At 39.7% G+C, this 21,738-nt stretch overlaps 1 protein-coding gene across 3 annotated transcripts in view; it reads left to right on the top strand.

Moving 5' to 3' along the window:
* Positions 1-21,738, top strand: part of LOC119521770 (caspase recruitment domain-containing protein 8-like) — a 57,140-nt gene that overhangs the window by 18,216 nt on the left and 17,186 nt on the right. The window contains exons 9-13 of one of the 3 annotated variants that reach the window (XM_037820417.1): positions 71-333; positions 4,766-4,891; positions 7,302-7,443; positions 9,697-9,741; positions 11,230-12,248. In XM_037820417.1, the coding sequence (XP_037676345.1) occupies positions 71-333; positions 4,766-4,891; positions 7,302-7,443; positions 9,697-9,741; positions 11,230-11,501 (848 nt within the window). In that variant the 3' untranslated portion in view covers positions 11,502-12,248. Of the gene's footprint in view, positions 1-70; positions 334-4,765; positions 4,892-7,301; positions 7,444-9,696; positions 9,742-11,229; positions 12,249-21,738 lie in introns of those variants that run through there. The other 2 variants (XM_037820418.1, XM_037820419.1) reach the window with 2 other exon arrangements.

Here is a 21,738-nt window from a genome sequence, read left to right as displayed (position 1 = left end):
GTAACCCGGGGGCCCCGCGGCTGCGGGGGGACGGGGCGCACCTGGCTGAACGGCGTCGCTCCTCCCCCAGCAGGTGCGGTCGACGTCGCCTGGTTCCAGGTCGCCCATTTTAAGGAGGAAGGGATGATCCTGGAACAGCCGGCGCGCGTGGAGCCTTTCCACGCCGCCCTGGAGAACCCCAGCTTCTCGCTGATGGGGGTTCTGCTCCGGATCGCCAGCGGCACCCGCCTCTCGGTGCCCATCACTTCCAGCACGCTCGTCTATCACCACGCACATCCCGAGGACAGTAAATTCCACTTGTACCTTATCCCCAGCGACTCCTTACTAAGGAAGGTAAGGCTGATTCTCTTATCAGAAAACGAGAATTGTCTGGGAGATGGAAATGATCTAATGTCACCATGATCTTCCCACCGTCAACTCTATAATCCTAAACCTGCGCCATATGCTTTTTTTTTGCTTTCCCCTATAATGAAGTCCCCTCTTCTTATTAAAGGCCAATCCATTAAGGTATGTTCACAGCCAGCTTATTGGAAGCATCTTCCTTGACTAGTCTTCCTTCTCCCACCACAGTTTCTAGTTTTCTGTGTATCCTCAGTTCCCACTCTCTCCTCAAATCCCTCAACTTGAATCGTTTCACCATCATTTCTTAAAATGGCTCTGTTTAAAGTCGCCAGTCACTTCCATGTTACGTTATTCTTACCTAAAATCTCAGTAGCATCTTTTACCACTGATCATTTCCCTTCCTTGAAACAGCCCTGTCTACGATGCTAGGACATCATATTTTCCCGATTTCCCTGTTACTGTTCTAATACCTCTTCAAATCTCCACTGCAGGCTCCTGCTCTGAAACCTCTCTCTGAATACTGAGTTCCCAGAACAGAATCTAGATTCTCTTTTCCTTTCTTTGTACTCACTGATGGTCTTCGTGAATTCTCCCAGTTCCATAACCGAATTCCAAGTAAGTGGAGGTTTCCTAAATCTTTATCTCCAGTCCTGGTGTCTCTTCAGAGCTACAAATTGTAATTGCCTAAATAACATCTCCATTTGACTGTTTAATAGGCATAGCCAACAATATATTGACTTGACTTTTTTTTTTGACTTTTGTGTTGTGTTTTTTATTTTTATCAAAGTGGTGAATACACATAATAAATCAAATAGAAGTGAAGAACACGTGATAAAAAGCATCAGTCCTCTAACCCCTTTCCTTACCTCCCAGTACTACTTCCCAGACATCACTTCTTTGAATTGCTTTAGCTTTTATTCTTTTGGTGACGGGCACCATACCCTAATCAATATTTCTCAAAATGTAAGTTGCAACCCATTAGTGGATCATGAAATTCATTTAGGTGGTCACAACCAAGTCTTTATAAAGTGAAATGAATAGAATAGAATAGAATAGAATAGAATAGAATAATAGAATAGAACAGGTACATTGCATATATATTGACTTGATTTTTAACTCTAAAGCTTTTTTTTTTCCCAACTCGCTTCCTCATTTAGTGTATAAACCTAATTCCATTCAGTTGGTGTTTTAGTTTGCTAAAGCTGACCAAATGCAATATACCAGAAATGATTTGGCTTTTACAGTGGGGATTAATTAACTTACAAGCTCACGGTTCTTAGGCTGTGAAAAATGTCCAAATCAAGGCATCAACAGGCGATGCTTTCTCCCTGAAGACCGGCTACCGGCGATCCTCAGCTCCTCTGTCACATGGCGTCTGTGGGTCCTTCTCTCCTGGGTTTTGTTGCTTTCAGCTTCTGGCTTTTCTTTCTCAGCTTTTCTCTCTTGTGACTTCTATGGGGACTTCTCTCTAAGTTTTTCTGGGGCTTTTTTCTGTGTCTTTCTTCTTTTATCATCTTATAAAGGACTCCATAAGAGCATTAAGACCCACACTGAATGAGGTGAGTCACATCTCAACTTAAGATTCTACTCATCAAAAGATCCTGCTTACAATGAGTCGACACCCATGGGAATGGATTATTTTAAGAACAGGCTTTTCTGGCGTATATACAGCTTCATACCATCACAGTTGATCAAGCCTGGTTTATCCAGCCTTCCTTTCCCACATATAATGTATAATTAAGCTCAATGAATTTTACTTTCATAATGTAACTTGAACCAGTTTCACTTGCCTTCATCTCCACTGCCATCACTTCTCCAAGCCATTATTATCATTTGTTAGAAATATAACAAAGACCTTCCAACTTGTTTTCCTGGTTTTATTGCTTTCATTTACCATCTGTTTTCTATCCAGCAACAGGATGATCTTTTACAATCCTAAATAATATCACATCCCTCTTTTGCCACGAGTCTTAATGAATCCCTCATTATACTTAGAAAATTAACCATGTTTTGTTGACTGAGCGAATGAAATGTGCTCTGTCCCCCTCTACCCTCCTAGGAGAGACCCTTTCTCGATTTCAAACCACAAGTCAAAATGGCAATATGTGTTGTTGCCTGAGTGCCCTCCCTTCTTAATTCTAGAATGGTGCTCTCCAAGATGGTAGCCACTGGCCACAAGTGGCTAATAAACACTTTGACATGTGGCTAGTATGGATGGAGATGTGCTGTAATTTAAAAGGCAGATTTTAAAGACTTCTTGTAAAGAAAAGAACATGAATATCACATTTCAAATTCTTACATTGATTACATGTTTAAAATTATATTATTTTGGATTAAATAAAATATGTTTTATATATATAAAGTTAATTTCACCTTCTTCTCTTTGCTTTTTTAAAATATGACTACTAGAAAATTTTAAACTACCTCTGTGGCTCGTATTGTATTTCTATTCAACAGCACTGCTCTAGGGAAATTCATTTATCCTTTCAACAAGTATTTATTGTGTGCCTGACATTTTCCAGGCACTGTTTTAGGGGCTGGGGATACACCGGTGACCAAAACAGACAAAAATATATTATCTAAAGAGATTATTTAAAATGTTCATGGTATAAGAAATTTATATGTGCATATGACAAGAGCTATAAAAACAGAGCAGTTTAAGAGAATTGGGAGAGCTGGGAGTTTCAATCCATAAGACAGAATAAAATGCCATGCTATTGTCTCCGTCTATAAAACTAATCCCACCAATGTTATACTGATGTGCTCAGTTATTTTAGTTTCAGCCTGTTATCACAATTTCAATTAAAAGTATATCTTCATTTTCAAATGTCTTCATCAGAAATAGCATGAAACACTCCCACTGTGCTCCATTTGTTTTAAATCTATTTATATTGCAAAGACCATTGCTCAGCACTGTTCTCCCTCCTTTTCATCTTTCCCTAACTTGAGGTCTCTGTTTTATTCAATTCACTGATCAACTTAAGTCCTTCAGGACAGTATGCAACTGATATGCAGTTTGACTCCTTGCATATATTTTTTTCACTCTGGCAAATGAATTCTACCTCCTGGTCCTAGGATTCTTGGGCTTTGGTCCTTTTCTCTCAGTATGCTTTTACTCGTTGTTTGCGCTGTTTGTTCTACCCTCCGCACTGCAGATAAGATGTCCAACTGTGGAATGATGCTTTTCCTTTGAAGAAACTTATTTCTGTCCATGAGCTTGTAAAATGTACACTTTATCCTTAGATAAACTTTCACAGGGTTTAGAGAATATCACCCAAATAAGAATAGGTGTGTTGATTTCCTGCTTCAATCCAGGGTGCCGTTTGGATGTGCAGTTTGGTGGTCTTCAGCTTGGGATGTTGTCTTCCATTATTTGTCTTCCCTCCATCAGTTCCTTTTTATCCCTCTGGAATGGTTACTCTTTATTAGCATTTTGTAATGACTCCTGGGTAGCTCCCAATGTCTGTTCCCTGCCTTCCTCTCCATCATGGTTTTCATCTCTGATCAATACAATTGGAAACTTTTCTTTCTTTTGATCTTCCAGGCCCAGTTCAGGTTTCAGCATTGCCCATCCTCCTCCTCAAATTTATCTACTTTTTATTTTAAGTATAGCAAATATGCAGGTAATTATACCATTCAAAAATTTTCACAGTGGGCACACCATTGTACCCAGCACCCAGAACATCCCCGACTTTGCAGAAGTCCCTTGGTGACCCCACCCACTCCCCGCCCCCTGGCCCCCATGATCTCTAGGAGCTGGTCTCACCACAGCATCTCCTGTAATCATTTTTAGTTTAAATTCCTGCTCATTCATTCCATTAGGTCTCTATTGAGCTGTATCTGAGACTTTTGAAATGTTATTTTTATTTCATCGTTCAAGTTCTATTCTGTGTCTTTGCTGGCTGCCCCTAAAAGTTCCGAGTGCACTGCTTCTCCTCTGGTTTCTGGGCCTCTTAGCTTTGACATCACCCTTCTGGATTATTTCGCCGGGGCCCAGGTGGCAGAGGTTCTCAGCTGCAGCAGCCCCACGAATGGAGAGGGGTCACGTCTCCACCCCTGGGTGTCATTGATGGAGCCACAAATACAGAGAGTTACCAGCACCCTGCAGAGGCGCCAGAAGGAAGCCTCTGTGTTCCCAGGTTGGAGGAGCCACCTTGTAAAAAAAAATTACCATGACCCAGAGGTTTTTAATAAAAAGTTAATATTCACAAGACATGCCTTGGCCTTGAGATAACCACCACTAAAATTTCTTCATGTAGATGGACATATTCATATAGACATATCTATCAATATGTAAGTTTTATATCAGTTGAATAATAGCATACATACTACTTTAAAAATATAGAGAAAACCATTATGGCAATATTTTTTAAATATTTAATTTTTTTCTTCTCTCTTATTTCTTTTTTCTTCTTCTTCTCAGGCAATAGATGAGGAAGAAGCTAAGTTCCAGGGAATGCGCCTGCAGACCTCACCCCCACTGGAACCCCTGAACTTTGCCTCCCGTTACATCGTGTCTTGTTCTGCACAACTGGAAATAATACCCGAGGTTGGTAGACTCTGCCTTAACTCAGCAGGTTTTACAATATATTGAATTTTGAAACAAATGGGAGAATCTTGGCAAAACACAGCATTTTTCTTTATTAGTGTCAAATATGTTCATTTTTAAAAGAGAAAAAGAGAAAAAAATAGTATTAATCATGCTACATATTCCCAACAATTTAACCCAAGCAGAGTTAACATTCTGGCATTTATTTATGTTGTGTTTAAAACCATTCATTGTTAATTTCTTTTTTTATAACTGGAACTTCACTTTGCATCGCATCTTTGCCTCCAGGCCTGACATCTTGCCTAAGGAAGGCACTCAGGAGATACTTGTTAAATCAGCTACTTGAATGAATAGCTGATTTTATACTCTATATTTGATTTTATTCATTTTTAACTTGACATTATATGTTCTGAACAATTAAAATTATTCTTACATATTATTTTAACTGGACATAATATGCCAAGGGGCAAAAACTCTAAATCTTATTTAACCCTCTGCTATTATCCACCATTTTGTTGTTTCAGATTTCTCATTACAGGTGCCTTGGCAATAAATGTTTGCATGTATATAGTCTTACCCTTTGTCTTTTGGGGCTAGGCTACCCTGAGTGATATTCTGATTAAAAAGAGTATTGCCGTCTTTAAAGCTACTGGATTTACAATTAAATTTACAAAAGTTCTGCACAATATAATCTCTCAACAGTAAAAAGGGAGATTATCCAATTTATTTTACTGTCCTCAGAATAAAGTCTCAAAATTTAATTCTTTTCCAATTTGAATGATAAAAACAAGTCTCAATCAATTTTAAGTTTGTTAATTAATAGAAGTTTGGTAAATTTTAATGTTTCGAGAGAGATGTAATTTTTCTATTGTAGGGCCCAGGAAGACCAAGGGTGTAAGGCTAAAGCGAGGCAAAATCAAGAGTTAGCTGTCAGCATTCCCATTTCTCCTTTTTGGACTCTAAGGTTAGAGTAGGAAAAATGATTTTTCCAAAGTTACACAGACAACAAGTGGTAAAGCTACTTGCAAACATCAATGTTGTGCTCTTTTTCTACATATGCTAGATAATGAGAATGTAATAACAAGCCTAATCTTGGTCTGTTTATAAATTCTGAATCAATCAATGCATACCAGGGACTCTCTCCCAACGTTTTGGTTGTCCTCTAGGCAAGATACATTCTTGGCTGTTGCAGGACTTTCCATAACCATCCTTGATTCAGAAATGGGTACACCACAGTGTGTTCTTTAAATCAGAATACAATATAATGAACAAGAGATATGAAATGGAAAAGAGTAACATGTAGTGATAAAGAAACTTGAGCAAAGTTAACTCTACTCAGAGTTGTTTTCCACCAAAAAGATTTAGCATCCGTGATATCTCCTCTGATCAGTTTCTAAAAAAGTTATTTCCCAGGAGCCATGGGCCTTGTTTCCTAAAGGAACTAGAGAGATTTGCATAATCAACCTTTTCTTTTATTTTTTTTTTCTTTTTTTTTTTTTATTTTATATCAACAAATAAGTTTATTTGTGCCGGTTTTAAACACAATTGTCAGGCATATAAAATCGACTTTAGACAGTATTTTTTGCCCTGTTTCCTTTCTGTTTTTTTTTTTTTTAATGTAATTTTATTGAAATATATTGACATACCATACAATCATCCAAAGTGTACAGTTCACAGTTTCATCATGTAGTTGTGCATTCACCACCACAATCAATTTTTGAACATTTTTATCACTCCAAAAAATAAAAACTAAAATAGGAATAAAAATAAAAGTAAAAGAGAACACTCAAAACATCCCATACCCCTCCTTTGCCCCTCATAGATTCACTGTTTTTGAAGTTCAGCTTTTGTAGTCTGATGTGTCAAGAGGCACACAAGTTCTGGCTGTCTCTTTTAATCAACCTTTTCTTAACTCTATCCTGGCCAGGAAGTTTGGTGCCACTTCCCCCAAAGCAGTTGCCCCAGGAACTCCGGAGAGTGGGATGCAGAGCAGAGAGAGAGACCCCAAATGACAATGGGGTAGCTGACTCTTGGTATTCCCAGACAGGCTGAGAGAACTGATGAGATTCTTTAGACAGTACTCTCACCTCTGCATAGACTTTCAGATCCTGATCTGGAATCATTTACAAAGACCTGCAAGAGCCTACGAGTTTTGTTTTCAGTCAGTAGCTCAGATAATTTTTCTCTGAACCATGTGCTGTTGTAAGTTAGGCTGTTCTTCCTCCAATGGTATAATAATAATTCCTCAAATTTTAAATGTAAAGAATCAACCACTGTCCCTCTGTTTTGCCCTCAAATAGGCAAGAGATGCAGGTGGAAAAAAGGGGTAAATTCCATTGACGTGTTCCCTGTAGGGCAGGACGCCTCTCCACCCTCCACTGCGTTAAGTCAAGTGCTGTGTTTCCTCTAGGAGATGAAATTGTCCTCCAGGGGCCCTCGAGAAATACATCATTTCACTAAAATCTATGCTGGGCAGATGAAGGAACAAATCCAACTTGAAATTACTGACAAAAGACACGGGACTTTGGTTTGGAAAACTTTGGTGAAGCCAGGTGGGTAAAATGATGAGGCTGAATATTTTGGAGAGGAAAATCATGCACCTCTACCCTTGGGTGTAGTGTAGTTGGTCAAAGAGAAAATTTGTTTATGGTCCCATCCCGGAGAGTAAATTAAGTCTACTGTCGGTTTATAATAGTCAATGGGTGTGAAACCAAGATGGCAGCAGTGGTTCGTCTCTAGGGTGTGAAATGTGCCCATGTTCCTGGGAGTGGGAATGCCCTTGGTGCTGTGAATGGGAACCTCGAGTACCTAAACAACAAGAGTGACAATAAGAATCAGAAGGAATGTAAAGGCCATTTAAATTCCATCTTCCATGGAATTGTGTAATTTCCTCTGTAGTCAGATTTCATAATGTGGGGGTGTTGTAGACCTTTATATTCTGATAAAAGCCATTTACCAAAATGTTTTACCTTTTTACATAAGCTCTCAACATCATAAATATAATTTCAGGTTGTTAAAAAACTCCCAGGGGCCTTGCCCAAAATCTCCTATGGTTGTGTGAATTCCTGGGTTTAGCAAAAAAATTGTAAGGCAGCATCCTTTGACCTACAGTGATGGAGAAATCAAGATCTTTCAAAGTAATGCATCATTGACTTGGACGATATTATACAAAAAAGAGTTTCAATAAGGTTTTATCATGAGAAGGGCATTAAGATAAAATTAGGAGAGGAGAGATAAATTGCTTTAACTTTTTTGGATCCTAATATGGAAACACAGTTTAAATTTTTAAATTGTCACTTGATCCAGGAAGTCACATTTGGAAATGTATTGAATAAAAGCACCCATATGCAGGGAAATAGTATGCAAGGATAGCTTGAGGCATCATTTATATTGGGAAAAAATGAAAACAACCTGAATGCCCAAACACAGGGAAACATTTGAGAAAAATGTGTGAATCCATATTGTGGAATATTTTGCAACTATTTAAAATGAGTTTGTCTCTAATTGACTGATGTACTTTTTTTTTTGTTTGGGCGTATTGTCACACTGTCCCCTAATGTTCCTTCACTACTTGTCTTCCTTTTTCAGCAGCCTCACAACCTATTTTCTCTCTTTGCCCCACAATAGTATTCCTGAAATGTGTGCACGTATATTGGGGTCGTGCACGTATATTAGGGCTGGACGTGGGGCTCCCAGTCACATTTCAGGTGTGGGTAGATTGCCTCCTCATGCCACCCTCTCCTGTCCCTGCTTTCATTCTCTAAAATGCCCCAGCAACTCCGATTTTAAGTCTGGGTTTATTTGCGAGATTTCTTGACTCTCTCTGTAGTTTCCAGTATGGAAAGAACCAATGCAGTTGTCTCATTCCCCGTCGCTTGCTAGAATAAGGTTTAGTTTCACAATAGACGTGCAATGTATATTTTTCATAAGCAAACGCACTCTCATCTTCTCTTTAAAACATCAGGATATATTTTCATGTTTACTTTTCTTTCATTCAAAAAATTTTTTGCCAGTTCTCAAAGACAACTTTAATAGGCAAAGTATAGACAAAATGGGACAGTTGTGAATGGCTGGGCCTTTGGATGAGTGGATTGGTATAAGACTAGGGATGCTCTACTTTGAGGTCAAATGACCATAACCCCAAATTGAGGTACCTGACAGGCCGTGGGGAGCCCAGCTTCATTCTGTGTTGGCCAGTGTGGAGTCTGAGTTGCTGCAAAAGAAGGGGGCTACAAAATTCCATCAAATTTTAAACATTATCAGGTACTTTAAGTAAAAGTGTAAGACTGTTTTGAAGCCTTAATGGTAAATATTGTTTAATTATCTTCCAAAATGGTTACTTCAATTGGCAGATCTTCCATCAGCTTATGAAACAGTCCACATTTCTGCACTGTCAACAGTGCTGGTGTTTCCACGTTTTTAAATATATTTTCAAGTTTAGTCATTGAGTGCTGCTATTTTACTTTGAAAATGCATTTATCTAGACTGTGTATTTAGGTAGGAGGGTTTGACATAAATTTGTTGTAGCCATCAAGTTTCCTAACACATTGGCTAACAGATAGAATCTGAAAGAATATTGGAAAAATTTATTCCTTTCTCTGATAAATTTCCTTAATGACTAGTGGATGCCCCTCTATAAGCATACTCCAAAAGGGTATCCTTACATTATGATTAAATTATTTCAGTTGGCTGTATCAGAGACTGGAAAAGCTAAATAAGTGTACATGAAATAAATAAGTGTACATGATTATAAATAAATAAGTGTACGTGATTATCTTATCCTCCAATTTTTCCCTCTTTCCTAGTGGATCTCCAGTTTGGAGCTGCATCAGCCCCTCCCACTTTCTCAGGTCAGTGAAATGCTTACATTACAAGCCAGAGGATGTGTCTGAATCAGAGGTCTTTGAATGGTTTCATGTCATTCCTTCCATCCTTCTCATTCAAACACCAACAAATGTCAGAGACAGATACAAACAATGAGTACCACTCACCTAGGTGAGAGGGTTAGGGTGTAATATGCAGACAGAAGAACATGAAACAACAAACTACTGGGGAAAACATCTTGCATCTGGGAGCAATAAGTAAACGTAGTTTGATATGTTTTTAAAGGGACAAGGTGAACGTGAGATTAGAGAGGCAGGCAAGAGCCCAATGGTGGAAGTCCAAGAATGATGTCTGAATGTTTAGGACTTTAGAGTAAAAGCAAAGGGCAACTATTAAATGTGCATAACAGCATCCTGACTCTTTCCAACAGTGTGGGTGACTGATTGCGTATTGGGAATGAGACAGGAAGTGGCAACTCGGTTAGGAGGCTTTTTAAAAATCAAGACAATGCCTTAGCAGGGAATTGGTTAAGGCTGCTGCAGTGGGTATGTAATAGAGAAATAAATTACTTAAAATAAGGAGTGAAGACTAAAAGGACCTAAAGTCCATCATCTGGTAAGTAGTGGATCTAGGTCTGCAAATACTTGTCTCTTGATGCCCTCATCTCCATGTTAATTTTTTAAAAATAACACAAGTCAACAATGTGCAATGTCTCAGGTATCTACGTAAACATTTGTGAGGCAAATAACAGAAAGTCCAACTTAAATTGACTGAAAGCATAGAGAGAGTATCCTGGCTTGGGTGAATGAAAGGATAAGAGGTGGGACTGACTTCTTGTGTGGCTGGTCCATCTATTTAAATGATGTCACAAGTTTGCAGTATCGCTCTGTGTCCCCACTCTGCCTTCCACGGTGTTGACTTCACCCTCAGAATCCACACAGTAAAAATGGAAAGCCTCACACCTCAGAACAGACCATAGACTAGCCAAGAGAAAAAAATAGAGCTTCTTCTTCTACTTTCCAACCAAGAGAAGGCTCTTCAACAGGTCACATTGGCTTGAAAGGGTTACAAACCAATTTCCTGGCCCCTCCTCGTTGCCAGGAGGTTCAGAGAGGCAGACTGTCTTCAAAAAATCATCCAACTGCCTATATCGAACATCATGCACAGCTTCTGAAAATTTATGGATTTCAGGTTTTTGTTGGATTTTTGGAGGGATGGATATATGAATATATATCAGCAATGTAGAGCCCAGTCTAGGGATTAATGAAAAATAGAAATTTTTTTTTGGAGGGGAGAGATGGGACTGGGGAAGACGCATTAATTGAATGCACATAAATTCACGGACCCCTGGAAATGGATCCATGCCCAGTGAATCTGGGTCTGTAAGGTTTGGGCACCATGCACAAGACAGAGAACAATATCCTCGCCCTGGAATATGACTTACAGGTGGGCACAGGTCCTGAGTCCCATGGGTGAGCCTTCCTCTCTGAGTCCACAGTCCTTCCCCCTTCCAGGCGCAGCCTTCGTGAAGGAGAACCTGCGGCACCTCCAAGCCAGGCTGGGGGACCTGAGCGGGGTGCTAGATGACCTCCAGGACAGCGAGGTCCTCACTGAGAATGAGAAGGAGCTGGTGGAGCAGGCGCAGACCCAGCAGAGGAGGAATGAGACCCTGCTGAGGTTCATGAGGAACAAAGGAGACCAGGCCCTGGAGAAGCTCTACAGGAGCCTCAATGAAAGAGACCCTTACCTCGTGTCCTACCTCAGGCAGCCGAGTTTGTCACACTGACCCAGACAGCTCCTCGGTGTTCAGGAAAGAATTAGCCTTCCCCCAAAAAAGATTTGGTAACCTCCAAACCCTTGGAATGTCCTGGCTGATAAGAATGTCCTTGTTTACCTGGGGCCTTGGGCCATTCCAGATGGTCTACGCCAATAACGTGGTTTATGGTTGGGGCCTTGGGATATCAGCTTAACCTCTGGAGGGCTGGAGACTAAGGTCAGTCCATGTCTACATGGCTGATCTGCCATAAAAACTCTGGACACCAAGGTTCAGGTGACATTCCTGGTTGGCAATACTCCGTGTGAGTTGCCACGCACCCCTGTCAGCATGACTCCACTGGGAGTAGACAACTGGAAGTTCCATACCTGGTGTCTCCTAAACCCTATGTACCTCTTCCCTTTGCTGATTTTAATCTGTATCCTTTTACTGTAATAAACTATAACCATGAGAATGATGACTCTGCTGAGTTCTGGAAGTCCTTCTAGTTATTAATTGAACCCGAGAGTGGTCTCGGGTATCCCACCCCAAATTTGAACTCAGGGAGAGGGAATCCAACCAACCTTCATTGGAAATGGATAATGGAATGTGATCATTGCATTCAATGCCCAAGGAGAGGAGGGCCTGGGCAACACCTATCCATAGCACAGGCTACACTGAGGACAGACGTAACCTGGCAGATACCTATTTGCTGTATACAAAACTTGGAGGAGGGGATATAAGATGCAATCAAGAGAAATTTTGGATTTCTGTTTCCACCAAGATGGAGTAATAGGGACTATATTTACCTTGTTGTCTAAAACAACCAAAGTGGGGGGAAATGAAATAAAATATAAGGAACAACAGTTTTCAAGAGATTGGGCATCAGACAGTGAAGGACAGTGATCCCTGAGGGATGATAAACCAACGTGCTAAACCCATGATAGCACCAGTTACTCTCTGGAGAGTTTCCAGGCCGCAGAGAAGGGAGGGTGACCCAGGCAGACTCTGGCAGTCTTAACGAGTTGCAGAGACCAAACTGTGTCCAGAGGGAAGAAGGAGGCAGAGCTCACAGGGTGGACTGTCCGCAGAGGGGTCCCACAAGTATTCAGCTGAGTACTGGTCGGCACACGCGTGTGAGGCTGGAGACAGAACCACCTGAAGGGTTAGAGAGGAAACAATGCATGAATTTACACAGGGCTGGGAATAGTGCCTGGTCCCACCAGTCAGACTGGAAAAATCTCCTCATTTATAGGACATTGAGTTGAGTACTTAGAAGTGGGGGAAAATTAGTCTAAAGACGAAATGCCACCTAAGTTGGAATCTTAAAGTCAAAACTCAGAAGGGTCAAATTGTTCCCAGGAATACAGTCTACGTCAATCACGGTAATTCCGATCAGAATAACAAAGAAGAAGAAGCATATTGCCATCTCAATAGATGCAAAAAAGGATTGGGAAAAATTCCACAACCATTTCTGATAACAACTCAGACACTAGAAATAGAAGGGAATCTTCTGAATTTAATAAAGATAGCTATGTAAAACCTTTAGCGGAATATAATTAATGGTGAAAACTGAATGTTTTAGCCCCAAGATCAGGAATAAAATAAATAAACCTGTTCTCATCAATTCTATTCAACAAGGAACTGGAGGTTATATGCCATGAAATAGGGAGACAAATAAAAAAAAATTCTTACACGTTAGGAAGTAGAAGGAGCACTTTATTTGGAGATCACATGATTGTCTATGTAGAAAATCCTACAGAATCTACAAAAAAAGTCACTAGAATAAAGTGAGTTTTGCAAAGTCGCAGGATTCAACATTTAACGTAAAATCAATTCTACGTCTATATACTAGTAAAGAGCAATTGAAAACAAATTAAAATTTTATACCATTTACAATAGCTTCAAAAATATGAAATACAGATAAATCCAACAAAAGATGTGCAAGAACTGTACATGGAAAACTATAAAACATTGTTGAGAGCAATTAAAAATCTAAATAATGGGAAGAGAGACCATGTTCATGAACCAGAATACTCAATATTGTTAAGATTCTGTTCTTTTGAAATGGATCAGCAGATTCAATGCAATCCCGATAAAACCCAAGCAGGCTTTGTTGGTAGATGTTGATGAGCAGCTTCTCAGATTCATATGCAATATATAGATCCCAGAATAGCCAAAATAACTTTGAAAAAGAACAAGTTTGGAAGAATAACATTACCTGATTTCAAAAATTATTATATAGTTTTCTGATTCTGGGAAGATGGAGTAGACATACTTTTCCTTATTCATCCCCTTCGGATGGTAACAAAGCCCACTCTCCCACCATCATGTCAGTGGGGCCTGCCTGGGGATCCTGGATTCCTCTCCCATCCTCCAAAAGACACCTCTCCCCCTGGAATGAGAGGAAACCTAGTTCAGAGTCAGAACTTCCAACACCACTCAGTAGTAATCGAGCCCAACATCCCCAACAAGGCCAGTGCAGAACACGTGGAAAGTAACCAGATGCCCCACCCCTCCCAGTCCTGATGCCCGCTGAGCGCTTCCTCAACTCCTGGCCCACAGAACCATGAGAAAGAATGATAAACTGTTATTTTAAGTCAATAAATGTTGGATAAAAAAAAACAGCAAAAGTTAACTGGAGCAATAAGCTATAGATATGATATGACAATATGATAATGGCAGGTTTTTTACTTGGCTGATCTTTTCTGTATTGCTGACCAAAAGCATTTATTATTTTTGTAAAAGAATAGTTTCAATGAATGGACATTTTTCCTCTTTATGTCTATTCTGTATCTTCCTTTTGGCTTTGTTAACATATTTCCTTCTTGTGAAAATGTGAAATAATTTCTTACGGTTGGAAAATAACATACATCCTAGAAAAAATAAAGCTGTTTCATAAATAACCTAAGTTACTCTACCCTTTGTTGTTTGACTCTCTTTTATCACACATGACCAAATAGTAATCCATCACCAAGTATGAGAAGTGTCTTTGCCCCCAAAAGCAGTTCATTCTATTTTTAGAGGTACTAGATGCTAGGAAGCTGGATTTATATTGATTTATAATCCTTATCTCTGAATCTCTGATCATTTAAGATAATTATCCCCGTTTGTGTAGTAGCATGCCTAATATCTTAATCTCAGTGGTATTTGAAGACAGTAATAATATCCCTCTAAATTTTTTATAAGCCAGATTAAAATTCACAATTCATTCATTGACACTTTTCTTAGAGGCCAAGTGAAGAGGAAGGCAGGGCAGGATGTGTTTATGGTGGACAGGGCCTGGAGAAGAAAATTCTTATTCATGTGGAAAACAGTTCCAGTGAATACTCGGTTTGAAGTCACACCTTCTCACAGCTAAAGCCAGGAATGCCTACAAAAGCTCTCCATTCAGGACAGTTTTGGCATCCACAAGTATGTGTTTTTTCATATACAGTGGCTTTAATATTTTATCTGTTGCTAGAATTACTAGAATACTGTAAGTACATTTAGTGTAGTAGAACAAAGAAATGGGAGGAAATGTAAATATGAGCAGAAGATCTTCTGCCACTAGTATACAGACTGATACAAGGAATTGATGGGTCACATTTTCATGAACACCTCCATGAAACATGAAGATGGAAAGTGGATAAATGGACTCCATAGAAACAGGAAGAGGAAAATGAGCAGAATCCAACTAATTCTGAGAGAGGCGTTACTGGCTGAGTTTTTAAACAGATAGTTTTTAAACACACCTCTTCTCCATGTAGTCACCTTTACCAGTGTTCTTATTTCTTCATATGGCTTTGAGTTACTCTCTAGTGTCCTTTTATTTTTGCCTGAAAACCTCTTTAGCATTTCTTGGAGGGTAGGTCCTCTGGTAATGAACTTTTAAGCTTTTTATTTATTTATAAATGTCTTAATTTCTCCTTCATTTTTGAAAGATTCTTTTGCCAGATATAGAATTCTTGGTTGACAGTTTCTTCTTTTCTTTAAGGGCTTTAATATGCCATCCCACTGTCTTCCAGTCTCCATGGTTTCTGATGAGAAATCTACTGTAAATTTTTTTGGAGATCGCTTGCATGTGGCAAGTCCCGTCTCTCTTGCAGCTTTCAAAATCCTCTCTTTGTCTCTGGATTTTAGCAATTTCACTATAAAGTGTCTTCATGTAGATCCCTTAGAGTCTGTCCTGCTTGGAGTTTGTTATACATCCTGGATGTGTATATTCATGTCTTTCATCAGGTTTCAGAAGGTTTTAGCCATTATTTCTTCAGATACTTTTCCTGCCCCTTTCTCTGCCTCTTGTCCTTCTGGGACTCCAGTGATGTGTATGTTATTATGCTTGATTAACTCAGGCTCTGTTAATTTTTCTTCATTATTTTTTCTTTATGTTCCTCACACTAGATGATTTCAGTTGTCTTGTCTTCAAATTTGTTGATCCCTTCTTCTGCCTGTTTAAATCTTCTGTTGAATACCTTTAGTGTATTTTTCATTTCAATTATATACTTTGCAGCTTCAAAATTTCTGTCTGGTTCCTTTCTATAATTTTTCTCTTTATTTTGTTTAGACAATATTTTCTTAATTTCTTTTAGTTCTTTGTATTTATGTTTCCTTTAGCTCACTGAACATAGTTAAGACTGTAGATTCAAAGTCTGTGACAAATAGTTCCAATGTATGTGCTTCCTCAGGGATGTTTTCTGGCAGACTCTTTTTTCCCAGTGAATGGGTCATACTTTCCTGCTTCCTTGTGTTATGTAATTTTTTTAAATTTAATTTTATTGAGGTTGTTCATACGCCATACAGTCATCCTAAGTACACAATCAGTTGCTCATGGTACCATCATACACCTGTGCATCCATCACCACAATTAATTTTTTTCAATTTTTAGAACATTTTCATTACTCCAGAAAAGAAAGACAAAAAAAGAAAACTCAAATCCTCCCATACCCCTAACCACCGCCCCCTCCATTATTGACTAATAGTATTGGTATAATACATTTGTTACTGTTGATGAAAGAATGTTAAAATACTACTAACTGTAGTGCATAGTTTGCAATAGGTATATTTCCCCTATATACCTCTCTATTATTAAGTTCTAGTTATAGTGTCATACATTTGTTCTAATTCATGAAAGAGATTTCTAATATTTATACAGTTAATCACAGACATAGTCTATCACAAGATTCACTGTTTTATACATTCCCATATTTTAACCTCCAATTTTCCTTTTGGTGACATACGTAACTCTAAGCTTCCCCTTTCCACCACATTCACACGCCATTCAGCAGTGTTAGTTATTCTCACAGTAACTTGCTACCATAACCTCTATCCATTTTCAAACACTTAAGTTTACCCTAGTTAAACATTCTGCTCATAACAAGGAACTGCTCCCCATTCTTTAGCCTCATTCTATATTCTGGCAACTTAATTTCATGTCGATGAGTTTACATATTATAATTAGTTCATATCAGTGTGGCCATACAATATTTGTCCTTATGTGTCTGACTTATCTCATTCAATATAGTGCCCTCAAGTTTTCTTCATCCACCGGTTTTTTTTTTAAGAAGGTTTTGTTATCCACTGTTCTAGTTTGCTAATGCTGCCGGAATGCAAAACACTAGAAATGGATTGGCTTTTATAAAAGGGGGTTTATTTGGTAACACAGTTACAGTCTTAATGCCATAAAGTGTCCAAGGTAAGGCATCAACAATTGGGTACCTTCACTGGAGGATGGCCAATGGCCAATGGCATCTGGAAAACCTCTGTTAGCTAGGAAGGCACATGCCCAGTGTCTGCTCCAAGTTCTGGTTTCAAAATGGCTTTCTCCCAGGATGTTCCTCTCTAGACTTCAGCTCCTCAAAACTCACTCTTAGTTGCCCATGGGGCATTTGTCCTCTCTTAGCTTCTCCAGAGCAAAAGTCTGCTTTCAAAGGCCATCTCCAAAATGTCTCTATAAGCTGAAGCTCCTCTCTCAGTTCCAGCACGTTCTTCAAAGTGTCCCTCTTGGCTGTAGCTCCTCTTCAAAATGTCACTCACAGCTGCACTGAGTTCCTTCTGTTTGTCAGCTCATTTATATGGCTCCAGTAATTTAATTCAGACCCACCCTGAATGGGCGGGCCAACACCTCCACGGAAATTATCCAGGGTCATCACCCACAGTTGGGTGGGGCACATCTCCATGGAAACACTCAAAGACTTACAATCTAATTAACACTGGTAGGTTTGCCCACACAAGATTACATCAAAGAGAATGGTATTTGGGGGGACATAATACATTCAAACTGACGTACCCACCATACATTCCATCCTGAGTAAACAATTAATGGTTTCCTGTATAATCACATATTTATGCATTCACCACTATCACCACTATCTATATAAGGACATCTCCATTTCTTCCATAAAGAAAGAGGAAGAGAAAAAGAAGGCAGAGAGACAAAAGAAAAAGAAAGAAAAAAAGGACAGCTAAAAAGTAACAAAAGGAAAGACAGAATTAAACTAAAGTAGAATAAAAGAGTCAGACAACATCACCAATGTCATACCTCTCCCTTATGTCTCCCTCTTATAGGCATTTAGCTTTGATATATTGTCTTTGTCACATTAAAGGAAGCATAATACAATGTTTCTGCTTACTATAGTCTCTAGTTTGCATTGATTGTATTTTTCCCTAATACCACCCCATTTTTAACACCTTGCAAGGTTGACATTCATTTGTTCTCCCTCATGTAAAAACATATTTGTACATTTTATCACAATTGTTGAGCACTCTAGGTTTCAATGAGTTATACAGTCACTGTCTTTATCTTTCCTCTTTCCTTGTGGTGTCCCATATGCTCCTAACCTTCCTCTTTCAACCATACTCGCAGTCATCTTTGTTCAGTGTACTTACATTGTTGTGCTACTATCACCCAAAATTGTGTTCCAGACCTCTCACTCTTGTCTTTTCCAATCTGTCTGTAGTGCTCCCTTTAGTATTGCCTGTAGAGCAGGTATCTTGTTCACAAACTCTGTCATTGTCTGTTTGTCAGAGAATATTTTAAACTCTCCCTCATATTTGAAGGACAGGTTTGCCAGATACAGAATTCTTGGTTGGTGGTTTTTTTCTTTCAGTATCTTAAATATATCACACCACTTCCTTCTTGCCTCCATAGTTTCTATTGAGAAATCCACATATAGTCCAAGCTTCCTTTGTATGTGATGGATCGCTTTTCTCTTGCTGCTTTCAGGGTTCTCTCTTTGTCTTTGATGTTTGATAATCTGATTATTAAGTGTCTTGGCATAGGTCTATTCATATCTATTCTGTTTGGGGTATGCTGCACTTCTTGGATCCGTAATTTTATGTCTTTCATAAGAGATGGGAAATTTTCAGTGTTTATTTCCTCTATCATTGCTTGTGCCCCTTTTCCCTTCTTTTCTCCTGCTGAGACACCCGTGACATTTACATTCATGTGCTTCATGTTATCATTCAGTACCCTGAGACGTTGCTCATATTTTTCCATTCTTTTCCCCATCTGTTCTTTCATGTGTAGGCTTTCAGATGCCTTGTTCTCCAGTTCCTGAGTGTTTTCTTCTGTCTCTTGAGATCTTCTGTTGTATGTCTCCATTGTGTCTTTCATCTCGTGTTGTGCCTTTCATTTCCATAGATTCTGCCAGTTGTTTTTTCAAACTTTCGATTTCTACCTTATGTTCACCCACTGTTTTCTTTATATCTTTCATCTCTTTTGCCGTATCTTCCCTGAACTCATTGATTTGGTTTTTGATTTGATTTAGCATATTTCCTTGAAAATCTTTAATAAATTGTTTCATTAAAATTAATATCTCATCTTGATTGAGGTGTAAGTTTATTCCTTTCACTGGGCCAAATCTTTGTTTTTCCTAGTGTAGTTTATAGTTTTCTGTTATCTAGGCATCTAGTTTCCTTGGTTACCCTGATCAGATTTTCCCAGACCAGAATGGGTTCAGATCTCAGAATGGGGTTATATTCAGTTTCAGGTCTCCCTGAGGGTGTGTCATAGAGATTGACAGACTTTCCTGTGAGGTCTCTAGCTGCTGTGCTTTTCCTGACCTGCCCAGCAGGTGGCGCCTGTCAGCCTCTTGCTCATGACTGGTATAAGGAGGCGTGGCCCCTTTAGTTTCTGTTTTAGCAGTTTCCCCTAGGCTCTGGGGTCTGAGTTCTGAAGGGAAGGTGGCAGTAGAGCTGAGTCCCACCTCCTTCGTCTTAGGAAAGATATACCCCCTAGGGAGTTATCTTCTGCATTTGAATTGCTTCTTTGTCTCTCTTACTCTGTTATCTCCACCCTGGTCTGGGTCAGAGCTCTGCAAACTGAAAATGGCTGAGGCTTTCTCCACTGAGCCACTCAGGTTGAGAGAAAGAAAAAGGGAAAGAAAGCCCGCTTTCAGAGCCAGTCCACGACCCCCAGTTTTGCCCTGTCAGTCAGAGAGAACACCTAGTCTTCTGGGCTCCCTTTCCTGGGACATGAGAATTTTCTGGCTCTTTACAGTCAGTCATCACTAAAAGCCTCTGTCTGCTTGTTAGGGGTTTGTCTATTTATTCAGCAGTCCACATTTGTTAGTTAAGACCCCAGTTGGAGCTGAGCTGAGCTATATTCGCTTGCTTCCAACAGGGACTGCTGGTTCCCACAGTGAGGTTTTCCAGCTCAGCCTGCTGTTGGGGGGAGGGGGCTCCTGGCACGGGTCCGCAGTCTTTACTTACAAATTTTATGCTGCGATCTCAGCCATTCCACCGAATCCAGGTTGGCATATGACGTGTGGACAGTCATGGTTATCCCCCAGCAGTTATTCCAGATTATTTACTAGATGTTTCTGGTTGTTTGTTAGTTACTCCAAGGAACTAAATTCCACTCCTCTCTATGCTGCCATCTTAACCCTCCTATTATGTAATTTTTTATTGAGAACTGGACATTCTATTTATTACATTGTAATTCTGAAAATCTAGTTCTCCCACTCTTCTAGGATTGCTAACTGTTGTTGCTATTGTTGTGTGGAGCATCAGCTTCTAACTTTTCGAAACTGCTTTTGCTCCCAACAGGGAATGGAAAGTGACAAGTGGTGAAAAATCGGTACTGTCAAGATTCCTTTGCTACTTTTGCCTCAGCGCCAGCTCCCCAGTGATCTGAAGTAGCTGACCCAAGGCAGTGATCAGCGTTCAGATCACAGTCTCCAGGATACTGGAGCACTAGGTCCTTATAGCCCACCCTGACACCCACAAGCTGCCCAGGAGCCTGGGTGCAGTTACCACTGCTGCCTGCCATGTTGTTGGAAGGTGGAGAATGGTAGCTGCTCTATGGAGGGTGAAATTCAGTATTGTAATTTACCAGCATCTTCCTCCAGCTCTTCCCTGAATGCTGCACAGTGTCCCACTAGACTCCAGAGTTCAAAATAGTTGATTCAGAGAGTTCCTGCCAGTTCAATAGTTGTTTGGTGGATGGACTGATTCCTGGAGAGTCTTACTCCACCATTTTTCCACAATCCTCTCCCCAGGTATCTTTTGATTCATATTTGTATGGTATATCTTTTTCCATTCTTTCATTTTTAATATACTTATTATATTTGAAGTGAGTTTCTAATAGATGGCCTATAATTGGGTCATTTTGGTTTTACCCATTCTGATAATTTCTGTCTTTTAATTACAGAGTGTGTTTAAAACATTTATACAAGATGAAAGCATAGAGAGGTGTGGAGTTTAGTTAGTCCTCTAGAGCAACTAGAAAATACCCAGAAACAACAAATAAATATTATGGGACAACTGTTGGGGGACATCCGTGACTGGACACACACTGTACACCAGCCTGGAATGGGTGGAGTGGCTGAGATCACAGCATAGAATTGTAAGTAAAGCCCCCCAAACTGCGGAGCTGGCACCCCTCCCCCAACTCGTGGCAGGCAGACTTGTAACACTTCCCTATGGGAAAAAGAAATAGGCTGCCTGGAGCAAGAGAAAGTAACTCAACCAAGTTCCAATTGTGGTTTTAATTAAAATATTTGGACTACTGAATACAAGCCACAAGCACAAATAAGCCCAGAGCAAGCAGGAAAGGAACCGCCAGGTCTCTCACAGCAGAGAGGAGGCAAGGCTAGCAGAAAAAAAAATAAAAAAATAAAAACAGAGGCTTTTGAAGATGGCTGAGCTCAGGATACTGGAAAACAGCTATGTCCCAAGAATAGGGGCACAGAGAACCGGGTACCAACACCGATCATCCAGTGAAACTGGGGGGCTGGGAACTGGCTCTGAAAAGGGGCCTTCTCTCTTTTTCCCTTTTTTACTCCCATTC

Source organism: Choloepus didactylus, chromosome 27, assembly GCF_015220235.1.
Source record: "Choloepus didactylus isolate mChoDid1 chromosome 27, mChoDid1.pri, whole genome shotgun sequence".
NCBI classification, from domain to species: domain Eukaryota; kingdom Metazoa; phylum Chordata; class Mammalia; order Pilosa; family Megalonychidae; genus Choloepus; species Choloepus didactylus.
This window is presented reverse-complemented; position numbering and strand designations above follow the sequence as displayed.